The 24,416-nt window shown below is 39.5% G+C and overlaps 1 protein-coding gene across 1 annotated transcript in view; it reads left to right on the top strand.

Annotated features, from left to right (window-relative positions):
- ENPP3 (ectonucleotide pyrophosphatase/phosphodiesterase 3) overlaps positions 1–24,416 on the top strand; it is a 170,062-nt gene that overhangs the window by 129,026 nt on the left and 16,620 nt on the right. The window contains exons 21-22 of the mRNA XM_075203086.1: positions 5,535–5,670; positions 16,641–16,718. Coding sequence (XP_075059187.1) covers positions 5,535–5,670; positions 16,641–16,718 — 214 coding nt within the window. The remainder of the gene's footprint in view (positions 1–5,534; positions 5,671–16,640; positions 16,719–24,416) is intronic.

Below are 24,416 nucleotides of genomic sequence, written 5' to 3' on the forward strand. Positions count from 1 at the left end.
CATATCCAAACTCATATATATATATATATATATATATATATATATATATATATATATATCACAATAAAAGATATAGAATGGCGCTTAAGGCATATATCAGTACACAAATTAATTGCAACATAAAGTCTATGTTCTTCTTAAAAGTACACTCCCCATGTACAGGTGGCTGCCAATCCTCCTTTCGCCAGGCGGTGTTGCATGGAAAAATCTGTAGAAAAAAGATGGAGGAGGAGGCGCACAATAGTGTAGTACAATAATGCAAATGGAGTCATACACGAATCCACAGTGGGACTTGAGCACCAGTGATGAGAAAACCAGAGACCAAAAAATATATATATCACCCAGGTGTAAGTGATAAGGGTGTATACGTATCAAACATGGAAATTCCACGGCATAGGACCAGTGTATTATCAATAACAAGTCCCTTAGCATGAATTAAGGGTCACCAAATCCACATGTATATGGATGTATGCGTACCAGAAATAAAAACTTTTCCGCTTATCTGGAATGATGTTCCATAGACAGCACGATCAGGTCACATTCTCTTTAGGCAAAGAGGTCATGATTTAAAAGCCGCTTCCTCTCAGCAAACAGACAGGGTGGGTCTGATAGTCTAAAAAAAATATATATATATATATATATATATATATATATATATATATAGCGTCCTTGGGGGCTGTCTAGCATTGTAACAGGGGGTATTCAAAATGTGGGTTTCCGTGTTATATTGCCACCAGCCCAGCCTGTCATATCCTGCAACTAGCCAAGCTATGAGCTCTAGGGCTTGGATAACTATGGGGGAAAGGTCTGTGCTGCTGATGATAGTGGATCTTTGCTCCAGGGTTCAGGCACCTGAACAGATATGCCCGACGTATCTGCAGCTGTGTCTACCTCTAAGAAGATTGAAATTATGTGACGATGCCTCATCCTACACCAGTTCCAACACTCCATGTGCAAGTCAGGGATAAACAAAAAGGGTAATATGTGTTAATATACTAGAAAAACAGCACTCATTTCCGAAACTACTCAGTTTTAACAAACTTGAAAGGCACAATTTCTAAATCTATAATGTTTACTAAATGCGTGTTTAGAGAACTTGCCCTTTCTCTAATAATTTCAGCAGTGATGGTTGGTATTGATACCAGTGGCTGATTTGCAATTCTTCAGTGCAATTATAATAAACATTAGGTGACAATTTGCATTTCACAATTGTCACCAGGTATAGCATCAGTCCCAGATCAATCAACATGTAAATCATCCCCACCATCAGCAAGGACAATGCTAGATGTATAAGTCACATTTTCACTTTTGTTTTTGGAACTACCATCTGGTTTGACAGTTTTGAAATTTTTTATTTCTATGTTGGATCAGGGTCCTTTACACATCACCATTTTCTCTGAGCAAGCACTATTCTTATATTCAGTACAGGCAGAAGATCTTAAGAGATCTTGGGCATGCTCAGATGCAAGTCCCTTAGTGTACTCAGTGTGCATTTCTCTGGAACATGATGGCACTTTTCCCCACACTCTCAGCTGCTGCTTATCTGGCAGTCACCTATTTAAATGACTGCATGAGAGTAATACCTTTCCAGGCCATTGACTTCATGTCTATATTTCCAGCATCTCAGCAGCTTACCTGGTTTCCATATTCCATGTGTACTGACCTGACTTTAAATTGTGAGTATGCTGATTTCTGTGTGCACTTACATCGACTTCTATTCCCCTGACTATTACTCCCTGCCTGTGTATTGTCAGCACTTTATCTGAATCCACTTCCAATGCACATTTCTATGGGGCTCTGCAGCTGAATGATCATACCGAAGGGTCTATGCATCACTAAGATGCGGTACAGCTAAATATGCATCGCTGCACATTGCAGTGATGCATATTTACGTACCGCTAAGATGCACCATGTTTGTTAAACATTATATTTTTCTCTGCATCCACCAGAGTCTCTGACAGAATGATCTGGCCATAGGTATAGAGCTCTCAGCTGACACCCCTTTGCTATCTTCCAGAGCATTTCTCAGGAATCTCTTGGTATTCAACACTTATTTGAAACAGTGAGCTGATTACAAAGCTGCGTTCCCCCAATAATTTTATACATACTGATAAAAGGTCAGTCTTGTTCATTTCTATTTTGTGGTGATGCTTACAAGTTTGTTAACACTTTGTACTATTAAGACAACCCTCTGGTTCATAGTTTCACACAGGCCCTGACTGAGTATTGTGTTTGTGGTACCCGAGTGCTCCAGCATCACAAAGTCTCAGTCACTGTCTGTTTCAGGGTTGTCAATGCCTGCAGCTGATCCTTTCTATGGAGATGTTGATGAGTTCCCTGCATTGGAGAATGCTGTATGGACTTGTTTTTGTCAGATCCAGCACAGTACCAAGTCAACAAACAGGCTCAATGGTGGCACCTAGGAGTTAGCCTTGCCTCTCATCAAAACATCCCATTTTATGCTGAACAATTTTGTAAACACTGTAGTACAGGAAATTTGGCCTTTATCATAGTGCCCAGCCCCAATGTTTTAGTCCTACCTTCCAGTGGTTTTTGATTCTTTTTTCACAGTTAAACATGGCTGTAGTCTCACAGTGGTCATAATTTCAAAACCAGACTAATCAATTCCATACATTTCTATAAGTCCTACAGCATTAGGATTCAGCCTGTCCTGTTGGAGGAAGTCTTATCTTCATCATTTGATCTTGAGAGGATTCCTTTTGTCCTGTTTGAGGAAGTCCCGACTTCCATGCCTGATGAGGAGGTTTTACCTTCCTCAGTCTGTCCAGTTTTTTAAGGGACTGCAAATCTCATTCAACAGCCCATGCTCCTGTGGTCAACAGGAGATTGGTTAGTAATTCCCGAGCCACCAGTAAAGGAATCTGTTGCCATATCCCCGTTCTGCTCTCCTGTCCCCCGGGCCTAAGGACCATTCATTTGGTCAGGCCCCTGAGTCTGAGAACAATGCTACTGCATGTTTGGGCAGCCACCTATTTTGCAGATCTTTGTTGCAGCTTCTGAGCCTGATCCAGTACAGCTTGTCTCATCAGGGGGCCTGAGATCCCTGCTTTTCATGCCCCTCATCCCCAAAATTTTTTGAAGAGGCATCTGCCTTTAAGGAGGTGTGTGAGGGGAAGGGGGGGGGGGTGTACTGTGAGGAGCCTGTCTGGATCACCCCTGTTTTCAGAGCATTCCTATTTGCAATATATATGCAGAAGCTCTTCAGAGTTTCTATGAATGCTCTGTTGCATTTGTGTGTGGGAAATGTTCTCAGTACCTGAGCATGCTCAGTGTTCTCTGGTGCAAGTTAGGTGTTTCTCCCCACACTGTCAGCTGTTGCTTATCTGGCAACCAGTGGCCAAATTAAACCATTGCATGAGGGTAAGACCTTGTCATATTATTGACTTCATGTCTGTTCCAGCATTTTAACAGTTCATCTGATTTTCTTACTCGTGATGCACTTATTGGCTTTGGATTGTGATTATTCTGATTTATCTGCTCCCCAGTCAATTCCTGACTGCGTGTACTGCCTGTCCACACATTTTGATTAGTCTGACTCCACCTAAATACAGTTCCAGTATTCCTGTTTTGTGGTTCTATAGCTTAATAATCATATCCAATATCTACTCTGCTGATCTTGATTTGTACTACTATGCAATAATACAGAGATTTTTTTCTTAGAACTTCTGCCAGTGACGTATCTGGTCTGTGTTGTTCATCAATAAAGAATTATATTACACATTTCCTCTGCCTATGTCTCACTAATATTCCAAGTGTTATTCACCAGCAACCTTAACTGACCCTTTGCATACAGTACACTATGTTATCCTTCCCTCTCTGAAAAACAATCTACACCAACGATTTTTGGTTTGTAATGGCTACTGGCCTTTCTTCCTGCATGGCTTTTAAGTTTTGATTTTAACTTTCTCTGCACTTGTTTGTAGAGTTGAAGGTGATTGAGAACTAGTAGCCATGGCACTATCTGGCACTGCATTATCAACTTAATTTAACCTATGATAAATTATACTTTCATTCATGACTGGCAGCTGCATCTAGTGGCATAATTGTTTTTCTTCACCACTACTGCTTGATACAACTTCGCAAGCAGGTTCTGAAAAAAGTCATTTATTTTTGTAAGGCTTTGTCAGCAGAATCTGATAAATTATTTCTACCCTTTACATTTTTTAATTCTAAATAAGCTCTAGGAGGAACTGTTTACTTTGCTTTTTTGCCACTGGCTCTAGTATTTATTTACTTGCACCATGTACTTGGTGATGTGGGGTTATGTGCACACATTTGCAACTTTTTTTTTTTTGCCTGTGCAAGAGTTAGTCACTGGTGGTAACTTATCACCCTCATCTGGCTGATTTTTGAGAATGAGAGGTAAGTTCATCTTCATCCTCATCATCCCTCTAAGGCTGACAAGGAACACATTGCAGCACTACTCTCTCATCATGCTCATCCTCAAACTGCTGCAAATAGTCACTGTCACTCAAAAGTAATTTCAGATACACCTTGATTTCACCACTGTTAGAACATGACATATTGTCCTCAAAGTCTGTAATTGTATGATTTGTTACAGTTTGAAAACGGGGAGGATAGAAATTTACAAGATTCATTACCATCTAAAATACCAACATTATATAAAAAACATTTGGAGGAAGTGGAAAGATATGGCCCATTTGTACAATAGGAAAAGCTTACTATTGGACTATAATATATTGTAATGGCTAACTAAGTATAATGTAAATGTACAAAGTGTGCACAGAATAGTAGTGAAGATAAAGATTAGAATAATTAGAGGTCAGGTCACTGATAAATCACAGCTCACTGTCACAAGTCACAATTATGAATAGTAGCATTCACAGGTGTTTTCCCCAAGAACAGTCCAGGAAGAAGGATAAGTGACAGAGGAGCTTTTATTGATCCTGCGTTCAGTGATTCGTCTGATTATTCTGTTTTTGCAAGAGTTGTAAGTTGTTTGGAGAATGTTGCTGAATTGCACATTTGGCCGAATTGATTCACCCATCTTGCACTCTATGACGACCAGTCTATCTTTTCATCCAGCACTACATAATTTCTAATTGATAATCTAAATATTATCATGCTTAATATTATATACTAGCCTAATTTTTCTTAACAGTGCTTATACTGAGAATCATACCTAGCATACAGAGCAAACAAAGTGATGCATAGTAAAAAACCAGGTTCATTGTCAGAAGGAGAGAAGATACCAGATACATATCTAATTCGCTTTTACCACTGAGCCTGATATTGTGACACAGCCTGATTCAGAGTGAGTGTTCTTTGCACTTTGAGTCATTCTGTCTGCTCAATTCATGTCAAATATTACATAAAGTAATATTCCACTCAGAAATAGAACTTGTTTGGATTCAAACAAGCATTTTCCATTCCTCATATCATTATCAAACATTGGGACATTAAGAAAAATGACAGGTAATCCAGCATTGCTAGGGAAATTTTTATGTTTTATGGGTCAATAGCATTTGTGTTCTGTGACTGTTTTGTACCAGGGAGAAGGCTCTTCTCTTCCTCCTACACTGCCAGACTGTCTGCGGCCTGACGGTAGAGTTCCAGAGGCAAACAGCCAGAAATGCTCAGACTATAAGCCAGATCTGAACATCACCCACAGCTTCCTCCATCCTCCCAGTAAGTACATTTCTTTAAATATATATTTTCAAAAGGTTTAATCATGTGGATGTGGCTGAGGAATAAGTATAAACATATTACAAAACAACAGTGTTGCTAGTTGTGAGCGCTGAAGTGCACTGGCACAGGATTTACTATGGTTGATTCTTGTTAAAAAGGCAGACTTCTTAAGAATAAATTACGTTATTATAACTATATCTCTGAAACATCACAGTGAACCAACATTTAGGGGGGAATTCAATTGACCGCGTTGTTTGTGAGAGTAAAGTGGCCCGCGCACTTTTACCGTTAGTACATTAATTTTAACACAAACTTTTGCTCGCGGCTCACAGCTTTGAAGTGACCATACTAACAGTAATAAAGCGTACTATTACCGTAGTAGCAGTAATTCCCCCTTAATATGCATTAGAGTCCTTATTTGGGAAAAGTAATTGCATAACTTAGAAGGTAGCATTTTTGAAACCTGCATGCTACCTACGAAAAGATTGGTCTCATTCATGTTTGGACATCCATCCATTCACATGGTATAGCTTGCGTGAAATAGCTCTGCGCATGCTCAGAAACTAACCATACACCAATGAACACAATTGCATGCAATTCATGTCTGACAGAAAATAACACGACACCCTATGACTTAAGGGGCGTAAAGGGGAGGGAAGAGGCAAACTAACATAAACCATGTACAGTAAGGGCATGCCGAGGGAGCTTTGAAGCAGATGCGACCTATTCAAAGCCTAGGTTTACTGTAAGTACGATTGGTTTTAGCCGTATCACTTCCACCAGCTACAGGGCAGATGTAATTGCCGACTGATAATGATGACTGATACAGCATAGTTTTTATGTTAAAAATTATTACGGATGGTAACTTATCATTCTCATCTAACTATTATGTATGCATGCCACTAGCTAGCACAGAACATTTGTATGCAACTAAGATAGACTATAAAAATGCATTGTACAGTATTCATTAAAAGCATCCTGATTTATGTATCGAATGTAAAAAAAATCTTCAAAAATCCATATTTATATTAATGATTACAGTGTTAATATTTGTTAATTCATTTTATAATAGAATATTTTTCGTGATGGGACTTTACATTGCATATACGCTTGTGCGTATACTGTCCTGTCTGTCTACATAGAGCAACTACCGTTTATGCAGAGCGTAATTACACCAAGCATCAAATCGAAACGCATATTGAGACCTGCTTTGATTTGAATATGGTCAGAACTATGCTCAAGTTCTGTGCTCTCTTTTTCTTTTTAAAACACAGCTTTCAGGCAAGTTGCATCCGAACATGAATCAGACATATTGTATTTTACTAAGTACACAATTCATATGTAACTGTACTATCGTAGAGCAAGAACAATAGTTTCTATACTGCCACACACACAATAGTTTTGTTGCAGTGTTTTATGTTAATAGTTTGTTTAAAATATATTTAATTACTTTCTATAAATTAGTGGTAGAGGATAGGATACAGAAAAGAAGATTACATTAAGAATATTACACATAAGAAGAACATTAAGCAGAACATTAAACATAAACATGGAGCTGGACCATTTAAAGAATACATATGAAACATGGCTCAAGTGGGAAAGGGAGAACAAGGGACTGTTCGTAAAGGGAGTGCAAACGAGGGACCATATACTACAGAATTTATTGGGACATTTCTTTACAATACTCGTTATATGTTCAAGGCAATGTATCTATCATATTCTAATAATAAGTGCCATAATAGAGGGAGGTTCTGAGCTCTTTCAATGGGCCACAATACTGCAATTGGCAGCATTTAAGATATGCCTAATCAGACTGTGATTGCCTGAGCACATCTGGGAGGGTCACCGGTAGGAGAGTAAAGGACAGTGTGGAGCTCGATAGCCAGTGATAGCGTCAATTAATCTATGAACTTTTTTCCAAACACCTATGACTTTGGGCCATCACCACTATATATAGGACAGGATACCTCCAGCAGCAGAGTAAGTAGATAAAATTGCCTGCAGTCATGTGGGACTAGATACTATCTGAATAATAATTTGTGTTCTGTTTAATTCAGACTCTGATAGATCTTTTTTTTTTTTTACACTCTGTCTAATCCAGACCCATTAGTTGGGGTTCAAAATATAAAAAATATCTTGATTGCAAGTAATTAATAAGCTATACAGTGTTGAAATAAAGTAGAAATTAGCAAAGCTTGTAAAATTTTTAATTTGCAGATATTGAAAAATCTGATAGGTGATATGTTAAAATAGTCTTAGAGCTAGAGTTCTAGGAAGATGTGAAGAGGGGCAGGATAACAAATACATTTTATGTTGTATGTAGCCTAGTTTCCAAGTTCTCTCAAATCAATGCCTCCTGTGGGGAAATGTTGGGTTACTCCATAAGGAGGTCATATTTTTAGGATTCTTTATTAGATTTTAAACTCTTGTGAAATTATCTCAAATGAAAGAGCACATCTTAGTGTAGGCAGAAGTTAAGCGAACGACGGTCTATATTTAGATGGGATCCAAAAATTATGAGTATTCGTAAAGAAAGTTCAGTAAATCTGCTTCAAGGTCCATCAACATTCATACCCATAGTATCAGAATGAGCATGACAGAGAACCATCTGGGTCAAATGTACAGCCAAATAATATTTCTGCAGATTGGGTAGACCTAGCCTCCATACACTTGGCGTGTTTACAAAATCTGTAAGTGCTTCCTTGGTCTCGGACCCAACCTAACAAATCTAGATATACTCTGCTGAAGGTTCTTGAAACAAACAGAGGGTACTCATACTGGAAGACATTGAAATAAATAGAGAAGCTGGTTGACTTTCATTGTGACCACTGCTATATGGCCTATGGCCTATCCATGATAAATACATACTATTCCAGTCCAAGAGATTTCTCTTGATGGTTTCAATAAGCAGGGGGAAGTTTACTGCAAAAAACTGTTCATATATCAGGTGGACAGCCAAGTATTTGATCAAGTTTGACTGCCAACGGGCTGAGTGAATTGAATCTACTGCTTTTCGGGTGTTATTAGTGGCTTGACGGAGGATAACAAACCCATCTTGATTGGGATGGACTAGTACAGGAATAAATTAAGCCCAGTATCAGACTGGTTCGTAAAGGGCCCACAGGGGAAGCCAATAGTTGGGGCCCACCTAATGATATTTAGCTCCTTTAAATCGGTGTAGGGTCATGGGCAAATGAAAAATATATATTTACATTACACATTTAAAGGGAAATATGCAAACGTGTAAAAAATGGAGACATTTATTCTTAATCCTACCTATAATTGAGAAATATCTGCAACCTCCTGATTCTGCTGCTGGATTCAGGCTTGCCTGGTCCAGGACCCATGATGCAACTCAGTTCCTGACAATTCCTCACACTCTCACGTCTCTCTGACTGACGACTTTTCCTATTGATCCAGTTTCTACATATATATTTATATATATATATATATATATATATAAAATGTTCACAGTGATTTAAGTGGGGGTGTATATCCATACCACCACTTCTCCTGCTTTGATTGTAAAACTCTCAAATTCCATTCACTTACAATTTTCATGCCGCCACTGCTTAATTTTCACTTCAACCACTTTGTGTATGTGATATATATCTATACACACTATATGGACAAAAGTATTTGTACGTTTGACCATTGAACCAACACGGAATGTAATGACATTGTATTCAAATACATATTCTTTAATATGGAGTTTGTCCCCTTTTTGCAGCCATAAAAAGCTCCACTCTTCTTGGATGGCATTCTTCAAGATGTTGGAGTGTTTCTGTCGGAATTTGTGCCCATTAATTCTGTAGAGCATTTTTCATGTCAGGCACTGATGTTGGATGAGATGGCCTGGCTCACAATCGTTCCAGTTCATCATAAAGATGTTCGAGGACAGGGCTCTGTGCGGGCCAATCAAGTTCTTCCACACCAAACTCATCAAACCAAGTCTTTGTAGTCTTTGCTTTGTGCACTAGGGCACAGTCATGTTGGAATAGAAAAGGGCCTTCTCCAAACTGTTGCCACAAAGTTGGAAGCATAGCATTGTCCAAAATGACTTTGCATGCTGAAGCACTAAGATTGCCCTTCACTGGAGATAAGAGGCCTAGTCCAATCCCTGAAAAACAGCCCCATACCATGATCCGTCCTCCACCAAACTTCACAGTTGGCCTAATGCAGTCAGACAGGTAATGTTCTCCCTGCATCCACCAAACCCAGACTCTCCCATCTGACTGCCAAACAGAGAAGTGTGATTTCATCACTCCACAGAACATGTTTCTACTGCTCCACAGTCCATTGTCGGTGTGCTTTACACCACTCCATCCGATGCTTGGCATTGGTCTTGGCGATGTGCGACTTTCATGCAGCTGATCAGCCATGTAAACCCAATCCATTAAACTCCTTCTGCACAGTGTTTGTGCTAACATTAATACCAGTGGAAGTTCGAAACGCTTTAGCTATGGAATCAGCAGAGAGCTGGTGACTTTTACGCACCATTAGCAGTCGTTTACCCTGGTCTGTGATTTTATGTGGTCTTCCGCTTCGAGTTGTTGCTCCTAAATGCTTACACTTTCTAATGATCTCACTTTCAGTTGACCATGGAATATCCAGCAGGGATGAAATTTCACGAACCTCTTATTGCAAAGGTGGCATCCTATCACAGTACCACGCTTGAAGTCACTGAGATCTTCAGAACGACCCATTTTGTGTCACAAATGTTTTCAAATGGAGAAATGCATGGCTCTATATACATTACAGTTGTTGTATATTTTATTGAGCATAATCTTCAAGGCACAGCATGTTTTGCAAAAGGTCTGCAAAGTTCATTAAACAAATGCAGTGCTCTGACTGTTTTGTTTGTGATATATTTCTAATTTATTATCCTGTTGTCCTTTGTGAGCTCATCGTAAATGTCTACATGAATAACACTAATCAAGCCTCATGACCTGTATGCTTTAAATGTACAAGCTGACAAAAGGCATAGTAAGATACTGGAATAAAATATACATAAGGGGCCTAATTCATTAAGGAAAGTAAAGCTTAAAAGGAGTAAATTTCATCCTGGTCAAACCATGGTACAATGCAAGGGGTGCAAATTAGTTTATTATTTTTCACATAAGTTAAATACTGGCTGTTTTTTCATATAGTGCACAAATCCTTGATTGCTTAGTTTTTGCACTGAACTTTAAAGTTGATCTAGGACATGCCCTACCCCAACTTTAAATCTGTCCACACATTTTAAAGTTACTTCCTCTTCCAATGTAACATGGTTTTGCCAAGGTGAAAAGTTACTCCTTTTTTTGCTTTCCTTTCCTTAATGAATCAGGCCCAAGGTGTTTTCATGTTGAAAAATTTACCCCTTACCTGCACCCCACTCTCTGTATCTCTTGTCCCTCTCCATGACTTATTCTGTATCCCTGGTTTCTGCTTTCTTTTCTGCCCCTTACTACATTTTGTGTGCCCTTATCTTACTGCTTTGCTGCTCTTATCTCTTATTCTTCTCTTATCCTTCGCAGAACCATGTCTCTTGCCAGCTTTTCAGTCCCCAGCATTACTTCCTGCTCTAAGGAAGCAGAGACCTGTGATCCCACAAGCTTAAAGCTCTGCCGTCTGTCTCCCTGTGAAGCAGTAGACCGAGCCAGCACATTCATGTAATTTGAGGGGGGGGGGGGGGGTCCAAAGGCTGTTACACCACCCCAAATATAACTCCCTTTCTTCACTGTAAGTGGCTGGGGGCCCACTGCCATCAGGTGCCCACCGGGGATTTCATCGGTGTCCCGGTGGGCCAGACTGCTTAAGCCAATCAGTTAGCACGTAGTTTGACAAATATTTTAAGATCCACATTTAACAGTGAAATCGGTATATAGCTACTGCATATAGAAGAGTCACACCCTTCTTCTAGGATTATGACAGATAAGAAGATAAAATGTAATGTGTCGTCTTCTTTGGAGGATGCGCAGTTCAGTTCCAGAATAATTGCCGAGTGGTCTATTCATGACACATGGTAAACCTCAGAGGCTTGAATAAACTTAGTAGAGCTATGGAACACTAGTGTCATATTAATGCAGGAGAAAACCTTATAAGGAGCCGTGAAATGTGACAGACCACGTTGGTGGGTAGAGAACTCTCCATGAGTGCTATAAATTATGTAGTTTGCAGTATGTGAACCAGTTTACATGACTCTCTAGAGAAAGCTGAAAGCTTCAAGGGCACTGACCTGTCCTAATTGGGCTCCAAACTTGTGTTAAAGTTGCTCCAGATAATAATTCCACTCTTGGCTGCTTGTGAGACTGTCGTACAAATTCAGAAAGAAAGGCTATTTAGAGTGGCTATTGTGATTGAGTACCTGTTAAAGTTGACCACCAAATATACAGTCTCTTATCGTCCAGCTAAAGAGTGTACCTTTACATTTATGATCTGATGTTGCAAAGAGCGCCTAAGGTAAGATTTTATTTGAAACTTTGGATGAGTATGTAAAGTATTTGACCTCTTGCAAAAACATTATCTGCACTTCTTGGTGGTTGAGGTATTGAAGGGCCATTGTCCACTTGTAAAGTAAATTGAGGCCTTTAAGGAGATTACCCTAAGACTCATGTTGATTTTTATAAGAGGATTGTGAATCCAGGGTACAGGCTTGACATTCTAGAAACTCTGAAAAGATAAAGGAGATAAAAAAGGGGAGAGACATGGTCAGTACTGGACAAGCAGTAGGGCTTTGAAAATGGGGAGAGCCAAATCTGGTCCCCAAATACCAAACTTTGCGGAAAGCAAAAAGTTGAAAGGGATAGAGGACTAAAGGAAAACATTATTCAGAAATAACGCAGAAACCAGAAAACTTTGTTTTATCACTAGGCCAGAGCTCATATATGATTAAAACTTTAAGAAAAAATCCTCATCTCTGCCAGACATCCAGAACAAAATGGTTCAATAACAGGGGAAGTAAAAGGTAAATCTGAAAAGGAAAGGGTGACCAGCCTAGGGTGCTTCTTATGTCCAGAATGGGAGGTACAACAGGTACTCGACAGTAAAAATGCTAAGTAAGTATGTATTCACAAAGCTTGCCTCCAGAATCCAGGAACAGAATCCATTAGGACAATCACACACCAGGTCTACGAAGTGCAAGGCCAAGAGAACACAGGTGCCTGGACCCCATGGCAAGCTGTTCACCACAACACATTAGATATCAGCATAAAACAACAAACTCTGGGCTCAGTACTTGCTGGAGTTTAGAGCACCAGGTTGCAAGTTGATAGGGGTACTTGATAGTTGTGAACCTGCAGAAAAAGGACAAAGAGATAAAATCATCTGGGTCTTGTTAGAGTGAAAAATTAAGCAGATGTTTTGGAATGTCACCTTTTCAGCAAGGTAGCTGTGTGTCTCTGGGAACCAGAAGGCGAAGTAGATGCTGGCAAAATGAGGGGGATGCCAATAGTCTCAAGACGGCCTAGGCCTTGTTCTGGGGGTCTTAATCTTATGAGGGTGACCCTGATGGAACAAAAGAAGATGAAAGGTGAAGCCCCACCAATATCTAATTTTGTGGTAGTGAATGGCTGTGTTAAATGTATGCGACCACTGAAGAGTTTCCGGAGTGAGGACAAGAGCTTCTCTTTTGTCTTGTAATGGAAGTGGACCAGCATGTCTGAGCGTGGCTTAGAACAAAGAGCCTGGTGAACCCTCTCTAATTAAAAGGCATCAGTGACTGCATCAAGCATCCATTATAGAAAAAGACCTTATAGATATTTGGGAAGGTTGTAATGTTCAATAGATTCAGGGATATTTCTGATATGTACATTACTGCGTCTGGAACATTTCTCGTGATTCTTCAATTGCTCTTTTAAAGCTTTTGTTTCAGGTGCATATCTGTAACTTCTTTTCTGTTTTTTGCATGAAATCTGCATACTCCGTTGACCTTGCGTACCATTGTATCCATTCTGGTTTCTAAGGAATCAATGTCTGCCTTGTAAATTGTTTTGAATATATTTAATAGCTTAGGTGTAAAGCATGAAGTTGCATTACTTCTAGAAAAATCAGGCTCTGAGGCAGGAACTGGGGATCTGCGAGGAGGAAGAGAAGTCTGTTTCTTATCTTTCTCTTTGAAGATGTCGGGAGTTTACACAGCAGATAATTTCTTATGTCTTTGCGACAGATATACTGTGAAGAGAATACCGGATGTGGATATCTGAATGTCTAGCAGGAAATGTGCTCTAAAATTCTGGCCTTGAATAATGAAAAAATTAAGGCATGTAGGTGTAGGAACTAAGGTCCCCCTATAGATGACACATCAGATGTGAGAGCTTCTTGTGAGAGACAGATAGCAGGTCTGTGCTGAGTAACAAATGACATAGGGGACTGAAATGATAATTGTGTAAAAGGTCCCTCTTGTGGTGATCTATCAAATGACAGAGCTAGTAAAACCCAGTTACTTGCAATAACAGCAAAATAGTGAAAAAGAGTACATTTGTGAAGTGAAGCAGTGTAAATATGGCCACCTCTAGAGTACAGTGAATCTTCCAAAATATTGAAAAAGGATTATAGCTAGCTAGGGAGGGTAGAACAGGCTGAAGTGCAATCAGTGGCTTACTATCATTCCCTATGCAAGTGGATAGAGCAAGGTGCAGTATAACAGTGGCAATAGAAAAGTAGGTTGTGGTGTCACTCAGACAAATGGACCAGCCAGAGCTCAAGTACAACTCAGGAGTGCGATTGTGTTTGGGTGCTCACTGCAGGGGCTGTCCAGGGGCGCACGGAGGATTTGTCAGGGGGGGTTTCCTCCGCCCCCGGGAAAAAAAAAAATCCTAGAGACCTGCCGCGCATGCGCGGCAGCTCCGTTTCGGCTGCACTGTAGTATACAGCAGCCGCGGCGCTGTCAAAGAAGGGTCCGCGGCGGTGCTGTATACAATACAGCACCGCCGCGGACGCTTCTTAGACAGCGCCGCGGCTGCTGTATACTACAGTGCCGACATGTAGGGCACTTTTTAGCGGAGGGGGGGGGTTTCTGGAGACCCAGAAACCCCCCCTGCGTGCGCCACTGCTGTCTGGATCCGGCTCTATGTTGCAGGCATCATAGAGTTGCCCTCTGCTTTGTGTGCAGGAGGGTACAGGGTGATCGCAGAGCCACTGGACAATTTTGTGTTTTTGAGGTGAGGATCAAAGATCCTCTATGGGATGCTTACTAAAGGTAATTTTTATTTTGAGGTCAATAAAGTGGGGTATACTCTAAGATTAATCAGAATAAAGATCCTTCTAAACCTGAGCTCTATTCATTAGTGTTGTCTCTCAAAGGCTGCAAAGCCACGCCCCTTGTTAATAGGATTGTTATCACCTTGGAATAAATCAACAAGGAACCAGCACCACAATAAACCTATTACCAGTTCCTTCTAATCCAAAAGTATTTTATTATTATGTGCATTTTCCTTTGAAGAATATCCTTTGCTATAAGGCTATAGAATTTTAGCTTTGTTTGTATTATGTTATGCTTATGTTTATTGTGTAAATTGTGTTAACTATCATAGTAGCCTTATTTGACCTATAATGTAAATCTAGTTATGATTCACTGTTCTGTAAAAAATAATATTATATTTGACACATAATATACAATCTACTGTTGGTATTTCTATGTTTTCCGTGTGACAAAGTGTATGAAGCCCCAGAAATGCAAATGTTATTTCAAAAGCCACAAATCATAACAAATGTCACTGTCATTTAAATGTAACCAATAAAGACAAGTAAGTCTCCTGACCTTAGCACAAGTCCTGAAGGTCTATGTTTAAATAAAATAAAAAATAAATAAATAATAAATATGGCAAGTATGCCTCTCTCCCAAAATCCTTAACTAGCCCTAACACTAGACAGCTAAGGCTGATTTCACTATTACAGGGTAATCAGAACAGAAAAGAACCCACAATTTTAATGAAACTTAATTGAACTAATAAACCCTTGAAGACCATTGCTCACCACTTTAGAGCATTTTTAATAGTTTATATTCTTCTTTACTGATCTGTCATAGTCTAAATCCCCCAAAAATTAAAAGTCCACACAAAAAGGGGGAAGTGGGAAAACCACTGTAGGTGAAGTAATGTCCTGGAGGCTCACAGCTTTCAACATTTAATGAATTTTTCAGATTTTTTTAAATTTGCTTAATTTTTTCTTTTTTACCCTTACATCCACATCCCAAGTGCCACTGGAAGCCTTTGTGAAGGAAGCCATCTTATGCACACCATCCACCCAAAGAGACACTCCCTATGCTGACAAGCCTAGTGTGGGTTTTCACTATGGGAGAGGGGCATTTTTGATCTCCTAGTCATAGGGGAAACTATGACTAGTTTCCACTAGGATGTCTACTGCTAGGGCTTCATAAGGCTTTTTTAAAAAATGAATTATTTACAACATTTTAAATAGTGCCAGGACAGATTGAGGTGTGGGGTTGGTTCTGTTATTGCTGTAGGAGCATCCATATGAAATAATGGTAGAGCAAGAGTGTACCAGCCTGATTACCCTGTGTGTGTTATTTATTTGTCAAATTTCTTGACTAAACTAGATCAGTTTGCAAATTTATTTGCCAATGGTGAATTTTTGAAATTTTGCTGTAATTTTAGAATTGTGCAGAATCAATTTGTCCATCTCTAGTAACAAAGAAATGCAACATCTGGTACCCTTGATTGTCCAGTTACTAATCACACATCAAACATACTGGTGGTAGGAGTTGCCAGGATATATTCTGTCTTGGCCCCATAATTCAGTAACCAATGCACTTTACAGCAAGAAAAGTTTGGGTGGAACAACAATATTTGAAGCGAAACAAAAAGTTTATTCTACATGGAAATATACATATTAAGTTCCCTCAATCCCAACATTACTGAAGACACCATTAGTTAATTTGCATTGCTAGAGCGTTTATGCTGAAAGGTTTATAATGTTGATACAATTTACCCATGTTATTTACAGAATAATTTTTATTTTCATGACAGATTTTAACAGCAGTGACCTTGGACAGTATGATTCTCTAATCACAAGTAACATTGTTCCTATGTACAGACAATTCCTTAGTAAGTATGTGTTTTTAAGTTGAGTGTATGGTTTTAAAACATAGATGTTGCCTATGTAAACAGGACATCATTTTAGAAAATGCTGCTCTCTGAAAACTTTGTATTTTATGCAACATCCATATTCAGAGCTATGTAATTGTATGCAAATGATTTCCAGCAAATACTTGGCACTTCTTTAGTTGTCTAAAGAAAGCACATAATATTTCATGCATGCTATTAAATATGCACATTCAGCGATCTATGCAATCTCATTTGTCAATCTGTCATTTGACTACATTACTAAATATAAGCCTGCATGCCATTGGTTATTGTAATGTAGAATATGTGTGTGGTAAGTCAGAGTTAGCTTAAAGGTGTTTTTCATTTTAAAAGTGACTTCTACGGAGGTCATTTACAAAGTACACATCAAGGTGCATGCATAATTTCTATTCTCAGGAGACATTTCTGCAAACTAGAAGTTCAAATCAATCATGTGGAAATATTGTGTGTGTTTGAACCATTTTATTATTGCCCAGAGTTTGCCTGGAGTTTGATTTTTTGCCAACAAGGAGGTACACAAAAGGAGGTGCAACAGACCCTAGTGGAGTCAAAATGGACCTGTACATTTCTATTTGGCAAAGAATGCCCATGAAAATGTGCTTACACGACCCCTTTATCTCATTAAAATTAAATCTCATTTCTACACTACTCCAGAAAACAAGGTGTATCACTGCTCCTAGTCCATACATACAAGGAAAAGCATTAATTAGTGGTAATGCCTGTAACTATTCATTTGAATATTTAGAGCATGCTCAAATGGTTCAGGAATAATACTGAAGAAATAGGCTTTTTATTATAGAAAGACTGGCTGATATAGTTGGAAATCCTGATTTTTAGAAACAGAAGGGAGTAGGGCAAGGTTGTAAGATTTTAAAGTTAAGGAGGATAGCATTAGGCTGCATTCTCTTTTGTAAAAGGTCTTTAGCTGGGATCATTGCCTTTCTGTCAGCTGTGTTATTCTACTACCCCTATCATTATGGTGCATGCAACACTAAATTGCAATGTGGACATTTCAGCTTCACTTAAGCTTGGATTATCCTGCACATTCATGGAACTTTGACAGTGAAGGAATAAAAACAGACATGGAAATATGTTGATTCAACAAATACAGTCTATACTTAGCTTATAGTTTGTCAAATAGGTACAAGTGCTAGAAATCCATGCAGGACATCCCATAAAATGCACATTTTCAGACTATTTTCAGATGCTTCTTGAGAGAATTGCCTACACTCTCCTCACATGCTTTCTTTCCTCACATAAACTATTGCACCCTCTTCAGTCAGACTTTTATTCCCTACACAGATATTGCACTGACTGTCCTATCATAGTTCTCATCCTACCTATCTAATTGCTCTTTCAGTGTTAGTTTCTCTGGATCCACCTACTCTGCACTTCCTTTATCAGTTGGAGTACCACAAGGCTTAGTCCTAGGTCCTCTGCTCTCCTCTATCCATACCATTACTCTTGGGGAACTAATAAGCTCCTTTGGATTTCAGTATTATCTCTATGTGGATGATACCCAAATGTATCCATCTTTTCCGGATCTCTCACCCTCTGTGTTATCTCATGTTATTGACTGTCTTTCTGCCAACTCCTGGATCTCCTCTTGCCAACTCAAACTTAATCTTACAAAAACAGAGCAAATAATATTCCCTCCAGCCAACAGAAGTTGCCTATCTGACTTTTCGATCTTGAAATCCTACCTTACACGTTTGCTGCCTAGGTGTGATCCTTGACTCAAAACCATCCTTTGTTTCCCACATCCAATCTATATTTACATCCAATTACATACATTTAAAAAATATTTCCAAAATACAGGCATATCTCATACAAGATACTGCAAAATCTTTAATGAAATCATCTCCTCCTATATTTACTATTGTAATACCATTTTTACTGGTCTTGCCCGAATCCCCTTTTCTTACCAATTCCATTATAAAATACTTCTACTAACATACAAGGCCATCAACAAAACTACACCAACATACAGTCAAGTCCATAAATATTGGGACATCAACACAATTCTCATATTTTGGGCTCTATACACCAGCACAATGGATTTGAAATGAAACTAACAAGATGTGCTTTAACTGCAGACTTTCAGCTTTAATTTGACGGTATTTACATCCAAATCAGGTGAACGGTGTAGGAATTACAACGGTTTCTATATGTGTAAAGTAATGGGACAATTGACTCAAAACCTATTTCATGGATATGTGTGGGCTATTCCCTCGTTATTTCATCATCAATTAAGCAGGTAAAAGGTCTGGAGTTGATTCTAGGTGTGACATTTGCATTTGGAATCTGTTGCTGTCGACTCTCAATATGAGATCCAAAGAGCTGTCACTATCAGTGAAGCAAGCCATCATTAGGCTGAAAAAGCAAAACAAACCCATCAGAGAGATAGCAAAAACATTAGATGTGGCCAAATCAACTGTTTGGAACATTCTTAAAAAGAAAGAACGCACCGGAGAGCTCAGCAACGCCAAAAGACCCGGAAGTCCACGGAAAACAACTGTGGTGGATGACAGAAGAATTTTTTCCCTGGTAAAGAAAAACCCCTTCACAACAGTTGGCCAAATCAAGAACACTTTTCAGGAGGTAGGTGTATATGTAAAGTCAACAATCAGGTGTAAAGTCAACAATCAAGAGAAGACTTCACAAGAGTGAATATAGAGGGTTCACTACAAGATGTAAACGATTTGTGAGCCACAAAAACAGGAAGAGCAGATTAGAGTTTGGCAAACAACATCTAAAAAATCCATTACAGTTCTGGAACAACATCCTATGGAGAGATGAGACAAAGATCAACTTGTACCAGAGTGATGGGAAGAAAAGAGTTTGGAGAAGGAAAGGAACTGTTCATGATCCAAAACATACCACCTCATCAGTGAAGCATGTTGGTGGTAGTGTCATGGTGTGGGCATGTATGGCAGCCAATGGAACTGGTTCCCTTGTATTTATTGATGATGTGACTGCTGACAAAAGCAGCAGGATGAATTCTGAAATGTTTCGGGCAATATTATCTGCTCAATTTTAGTCAAATGCTTCAGAACTCATTGGACGGCACTTCACAGTGCAGATGGACAATGACCCGAAGCATACTGCAAAAGCAACCAAAGAGTTTTTTAAGGCTAACAAGTTGAATGTTATGCAATGGCCAAGTCAATCACCTGACCTGAATCCGATTGATCATGCATTTCACTTGATGAAGACAAAACTGAAGGGAAAATGCCCCAAGAACAAGCAGGAACTGAAGACATTTGCAGTAGAGGCCTGGCAGAGCATCACTAGGGATGACCCCAGCGTCTGGTGATGTCTATGCCTTCCAGACTTTAGGCTGTAATTGACTGCAAAGGATTTGCAACAAAGTATTAAAAAGTGAAAGTTTGATGTAGGATTGGTTAGTTCGTCCCATTATTTTTGGTCCCTTAAAAAGCGGGAGGCACATATAGAAACTGTTGTAATTCCTACAATGTTCACCTGATTTGGATGTAAATTCCCTCAAATTAAAGCTAAAAGTCTGCAGTTAAAGCACATCTTGTTAGTTTCATTTCAAATCCATTGTGGTGGTGTAAAGAGCCCAAAATATGAGAATTGTGTCTATGTCCCAATATTTATGGACTTGACTGTACATCTCTTCACTTGTCTCAAAATATATCCCAACTCAACTCCTCCATATTGCAAAAGATCTGCGTCTCTCATCCTCTCTCATTACATCCTCCCATCCCCAGTTACAGCAGTTTTTCGGGCTGCACACACTTTTTGTGGAATACCCTTTCTCGCATAATAAGACTTTCCTTTATTCTTTAAACTTTCAAGTGTTCTCTGAAAACCTACTTCTTCATGCGAGCTTATACCTCTTAACCTTCCTAGGGTACCCTATTTTCACCCTTTACTCAGTTCACACAAAACAACAACTCTCTGACCCCCTGACAATCATTGCTGTGTGACTGGATCATATAGCCCACTAAGTACATTTTACCTTTGCAATCTGGCTGGACCATTATGCAATATGTAGCACTTAACCTGATGTATCAAACTCCCATTGTCCAATAGACTGTAAGCTTGTGTAGGGCCCTCTTACCTCTCGTGTTGTATTGTTTTATTACTGTGTTTGTTCCCAATTGTAAAGTGCTATGGAATATGCTGAGTGTGACTGGATCACTTATAAATAAATTATGAAATTAATTTTGTTTAAAGGAAATAGCGCAGGGTGCTTATTTATATAATTGGACATGCACTTATTTTTGATATTGTGTATATTTTGATATAGGAAATCGTCATTTCTGATACCAGGGTAGAAAATGTGCTTTTTCTGTTTTAATGTTGCTAAAGGAAATTCCTTATTTAAAATGAGCCTTTGTTTGGGGTTTGTACCTTTCTTTGGGAATGTATATTCTGCAACTGTCTGAAGAAAGTATTCATGTCAATTAGACCTTTGACTTGCTAGTAGATCTCCTGCCTCTGAAATAAGATGCAGGACATCACAGAATTTTTAAGATATCACAGATAAGTGTAAATATTGTTAGCTTTGCAATGCATGTAAATCTATGGTTGTGTAAACACATTGCATTCTGATTTTAAAAATAGCCTGTGTCCAAATCAGTATAAAAAGCACTGTCTTGAAATTTATCATTCTGATGTTCCATCTGACCTGATCACCTGGTACCTTCAACCAGTGCGAGAGCAAATAAACATCACTCTGCTACAAGATCCTGCTTGACAACTTCTTCAATATTGCTGTAATCCTGTGACCTACAGATTAGACCCTAAATCTAATCCGTTCTCCAGCTGTTTCTGAGGTTAGACCCAGCTCTCCAGTACCACTGCTCTGCCTCTACCTTGCAGCTCTGGTCAGTGTGATAGGCCAGGGGGATCCATACACAGCAACCCTGATCCATAGTAAGAGGTCCGGAGTCCCAGCCCAGGTACACCAGCAAGGGGGGCACCCAAGCAGTGACAGTTACCCAGAAGGAAAGTGGTTCTGGGTACCATAAAGGAGCCCAGTGGTGGCAGCAAGCTCCTCCTACTGCGGCAGGAGGGGCATATATTCGGAATAACAAAAGGGGGCGGTGGAAAAGTAAGCCAAACCGGTTCCCAACAACAACAGACAGGATGGCATAGGCAGTCCATCCTGTCACACTGATGGTATATAAATAAATGATGATCGCCAAATACAATAGTAGTTGGCAGCAGCAATACACAGAAAAGGCCACACCAATGCTTTCCTTCAAGGCACAGACTCAAAATAAGTTTTGGTCCAATCATATACTAGGACAGACCTGTAACTTGACATTTTAGTCCCCTGAGACAGCAATAACTCAAGCTCCTTCCCCCCAATATTGGTGAGGCAATAGTAGATCCTGCAAGTGCTAGGCTAAACTCCAATACCCTATTTCCACAGACCCCAACTATTCTCCACTCATTAATACCCCCCACCAGCACTCACATAATATTAATAATACTCCCCCAAAAACACTTGCCAGCTCTCCACGTAGTTTGGTTGATCTATTCAGGGACAAGTCCTTCCCTCACCAGATTGCTTCAGTATCTGAAGTGGGAGGGGACAAGAGTGAGAGGAGCTGAACAGAACTACCCCAACAGCAACACAAATGTAACTGAGCCTACTGATAATTCTATGAAGACAAATATCTTCCCCACCCCTGCATTCTCTCCAGCACACCCATTTTTTACATTCCCCTGTTCTCTACACCCCCCTGTTCTCTCCATTCTCTACAACAACAACTATCTCTGCATCTTTTTTTTCTTCTTTTCCCTGCTTCATGCTGACTCCTCTTCAATTACAACACCATGGTATCATTGCTGATGTCACCAACGCTGCAAGGAGCTGGGTGCCACTCTGTATTGCTGTTGCTTTCTGTCTGAGAGCTGGACAGAAAGCCACAAGACATCAGAGGTGAAGTCCTGTGGCACAACATGCGTATTGAGCGACTGGTCCTGCAGAATATGGAGCAAATAGTGGGCAGCCGTGGTGCCTTGTAGGCATTACGCCCTTGGCTGCGCACCAGCCGCACTGTACTCCTTATGACCCTATACTAGGTATTATGCTGTGTCTTACTAACAATGTTATAGGAGGTACCACAGGACAGAGTATAATTTGTTGTACATATTAACATGTCTGTGTATGGAAAAGCCTTGCAAGATTTGTGAAAGAACCATGCCTTACCTATGTATGTTTATATTATATAAATCTAAAGGCAATGGTCATCGTCAATCACCAACCATCTCTGTCACTCCACCCTTAACATGTTAGCAAGGAAATAGTTAATGATATAAACAAAAATAGAAAACAGCAGCAACCACAAATAAAAAACACAACATAGTCTCTCCCTGTTTTATGCTTTTAGAGGATATGCCCATAATGACTATATGTGCCCATAAATCCAGTAATTCAATGCAGCATCGGGCTGGCAGTTTCAGTTGCAGTTGAGTTTAGACCTCTCGTCTCATGGCAGAGCAATAGCAATCTGTGTAAAAGAATATATATATCAGCATTATAATCATCAGATCACAAAATAGCAGCAGTATAACCTGGTCCAAGGCTATTATCTCTGCCTGCCTACCCCTTTTTCTTTCTCTGTCTTTGAATGATGGAGCTACCCATATCTTCTGTCCTGTCTGTGCCCTAACTATCTCCCATGTAATCTGACCTTTCTGAAGACTGCGCACACATGCTCAATGATGGTGTTTGCTGTAAAAGTAGTCTCACTGCAAGGAATTTACTGTTTTCCTCCCATTTAATCTTTCTCAACTTGCTTCTCACAATCCCAAACTTCCTGCACTTATTTGGTGGGGATGAACAGAAGTGCATAATGAAAAGATATTTCATATATCTGGAATATACCTAAGTATGTTTTGTGGTGTAGCTGTAGGAATAAGCTGGTCATTAAGGTTGCCTATATCAATGTCTTTCCTCACTTTCACTGGTATATTTGAACTGTTTGCAGTTTCTGTACCTCCTGTTTTCCAATTCATTGTCACTATTCATCGCTCTTGCTGAGTTTCCCATTGTCCTGTTACTATCTGTAATTGAATGCTACCAGGAATTTCCGAGCCTGTATAAGCATCTTATCCCACTCCTTCAGTGTTTGTGTAGGTGTGAGCGTATATATCTGCTCTTTTAACAAGCCATTCATATGCTTAGTCAAACTGGCAGCTTGTGGATGGCACGGGACATGGAAATCTCAACAGTGCACTTCATATCAGTGCCCTGCTGCTCACTCTCCCATTTGTAAAGGTCTAACGTGTATGTATCTTGGACTTTCTACATTAATGATAGATACTTGTACCGATTGGACAACCTATAAAGCAAAATCTGTAACGCTTTAATCATTATTCCTCTTTGTCTGCTACTTTCTTCTCAGCATCAATATTCCATAATCGTACAAGCAACCCTTTGTTTGACTGAAACGGAAACTATCACTTGTAACATAATTTGCAAGCTGTTACATTCTTGGAATTTGTACAGAGAGGGACAATAATATTTTAGATATTATGTTAATTGGTGCAATAATAATTTGTTTCAATGCTAATATCATTTCTGCGGTTTCAAATGCCCAATGATGGCATCTTCTGTAACTTAACACAATAGCTGATATTTGTAGCACAGAGAGAAATTAACATATAGGTCATGAG

This window comes from Mixophyes fleayi, chromosome 3 (assembly GCF_038048845.1).
Source record: "Mixophyes fleayi isolate aMixFle1 chromosome 3, aMixFle1.hap1, whole genome shotgun sequence".
NCBI lineage: Eukaryota > Metazoa > Chordata > Amphibia > Anura > Limnodynastidae > Mixophyes > Mixophyes fleayi.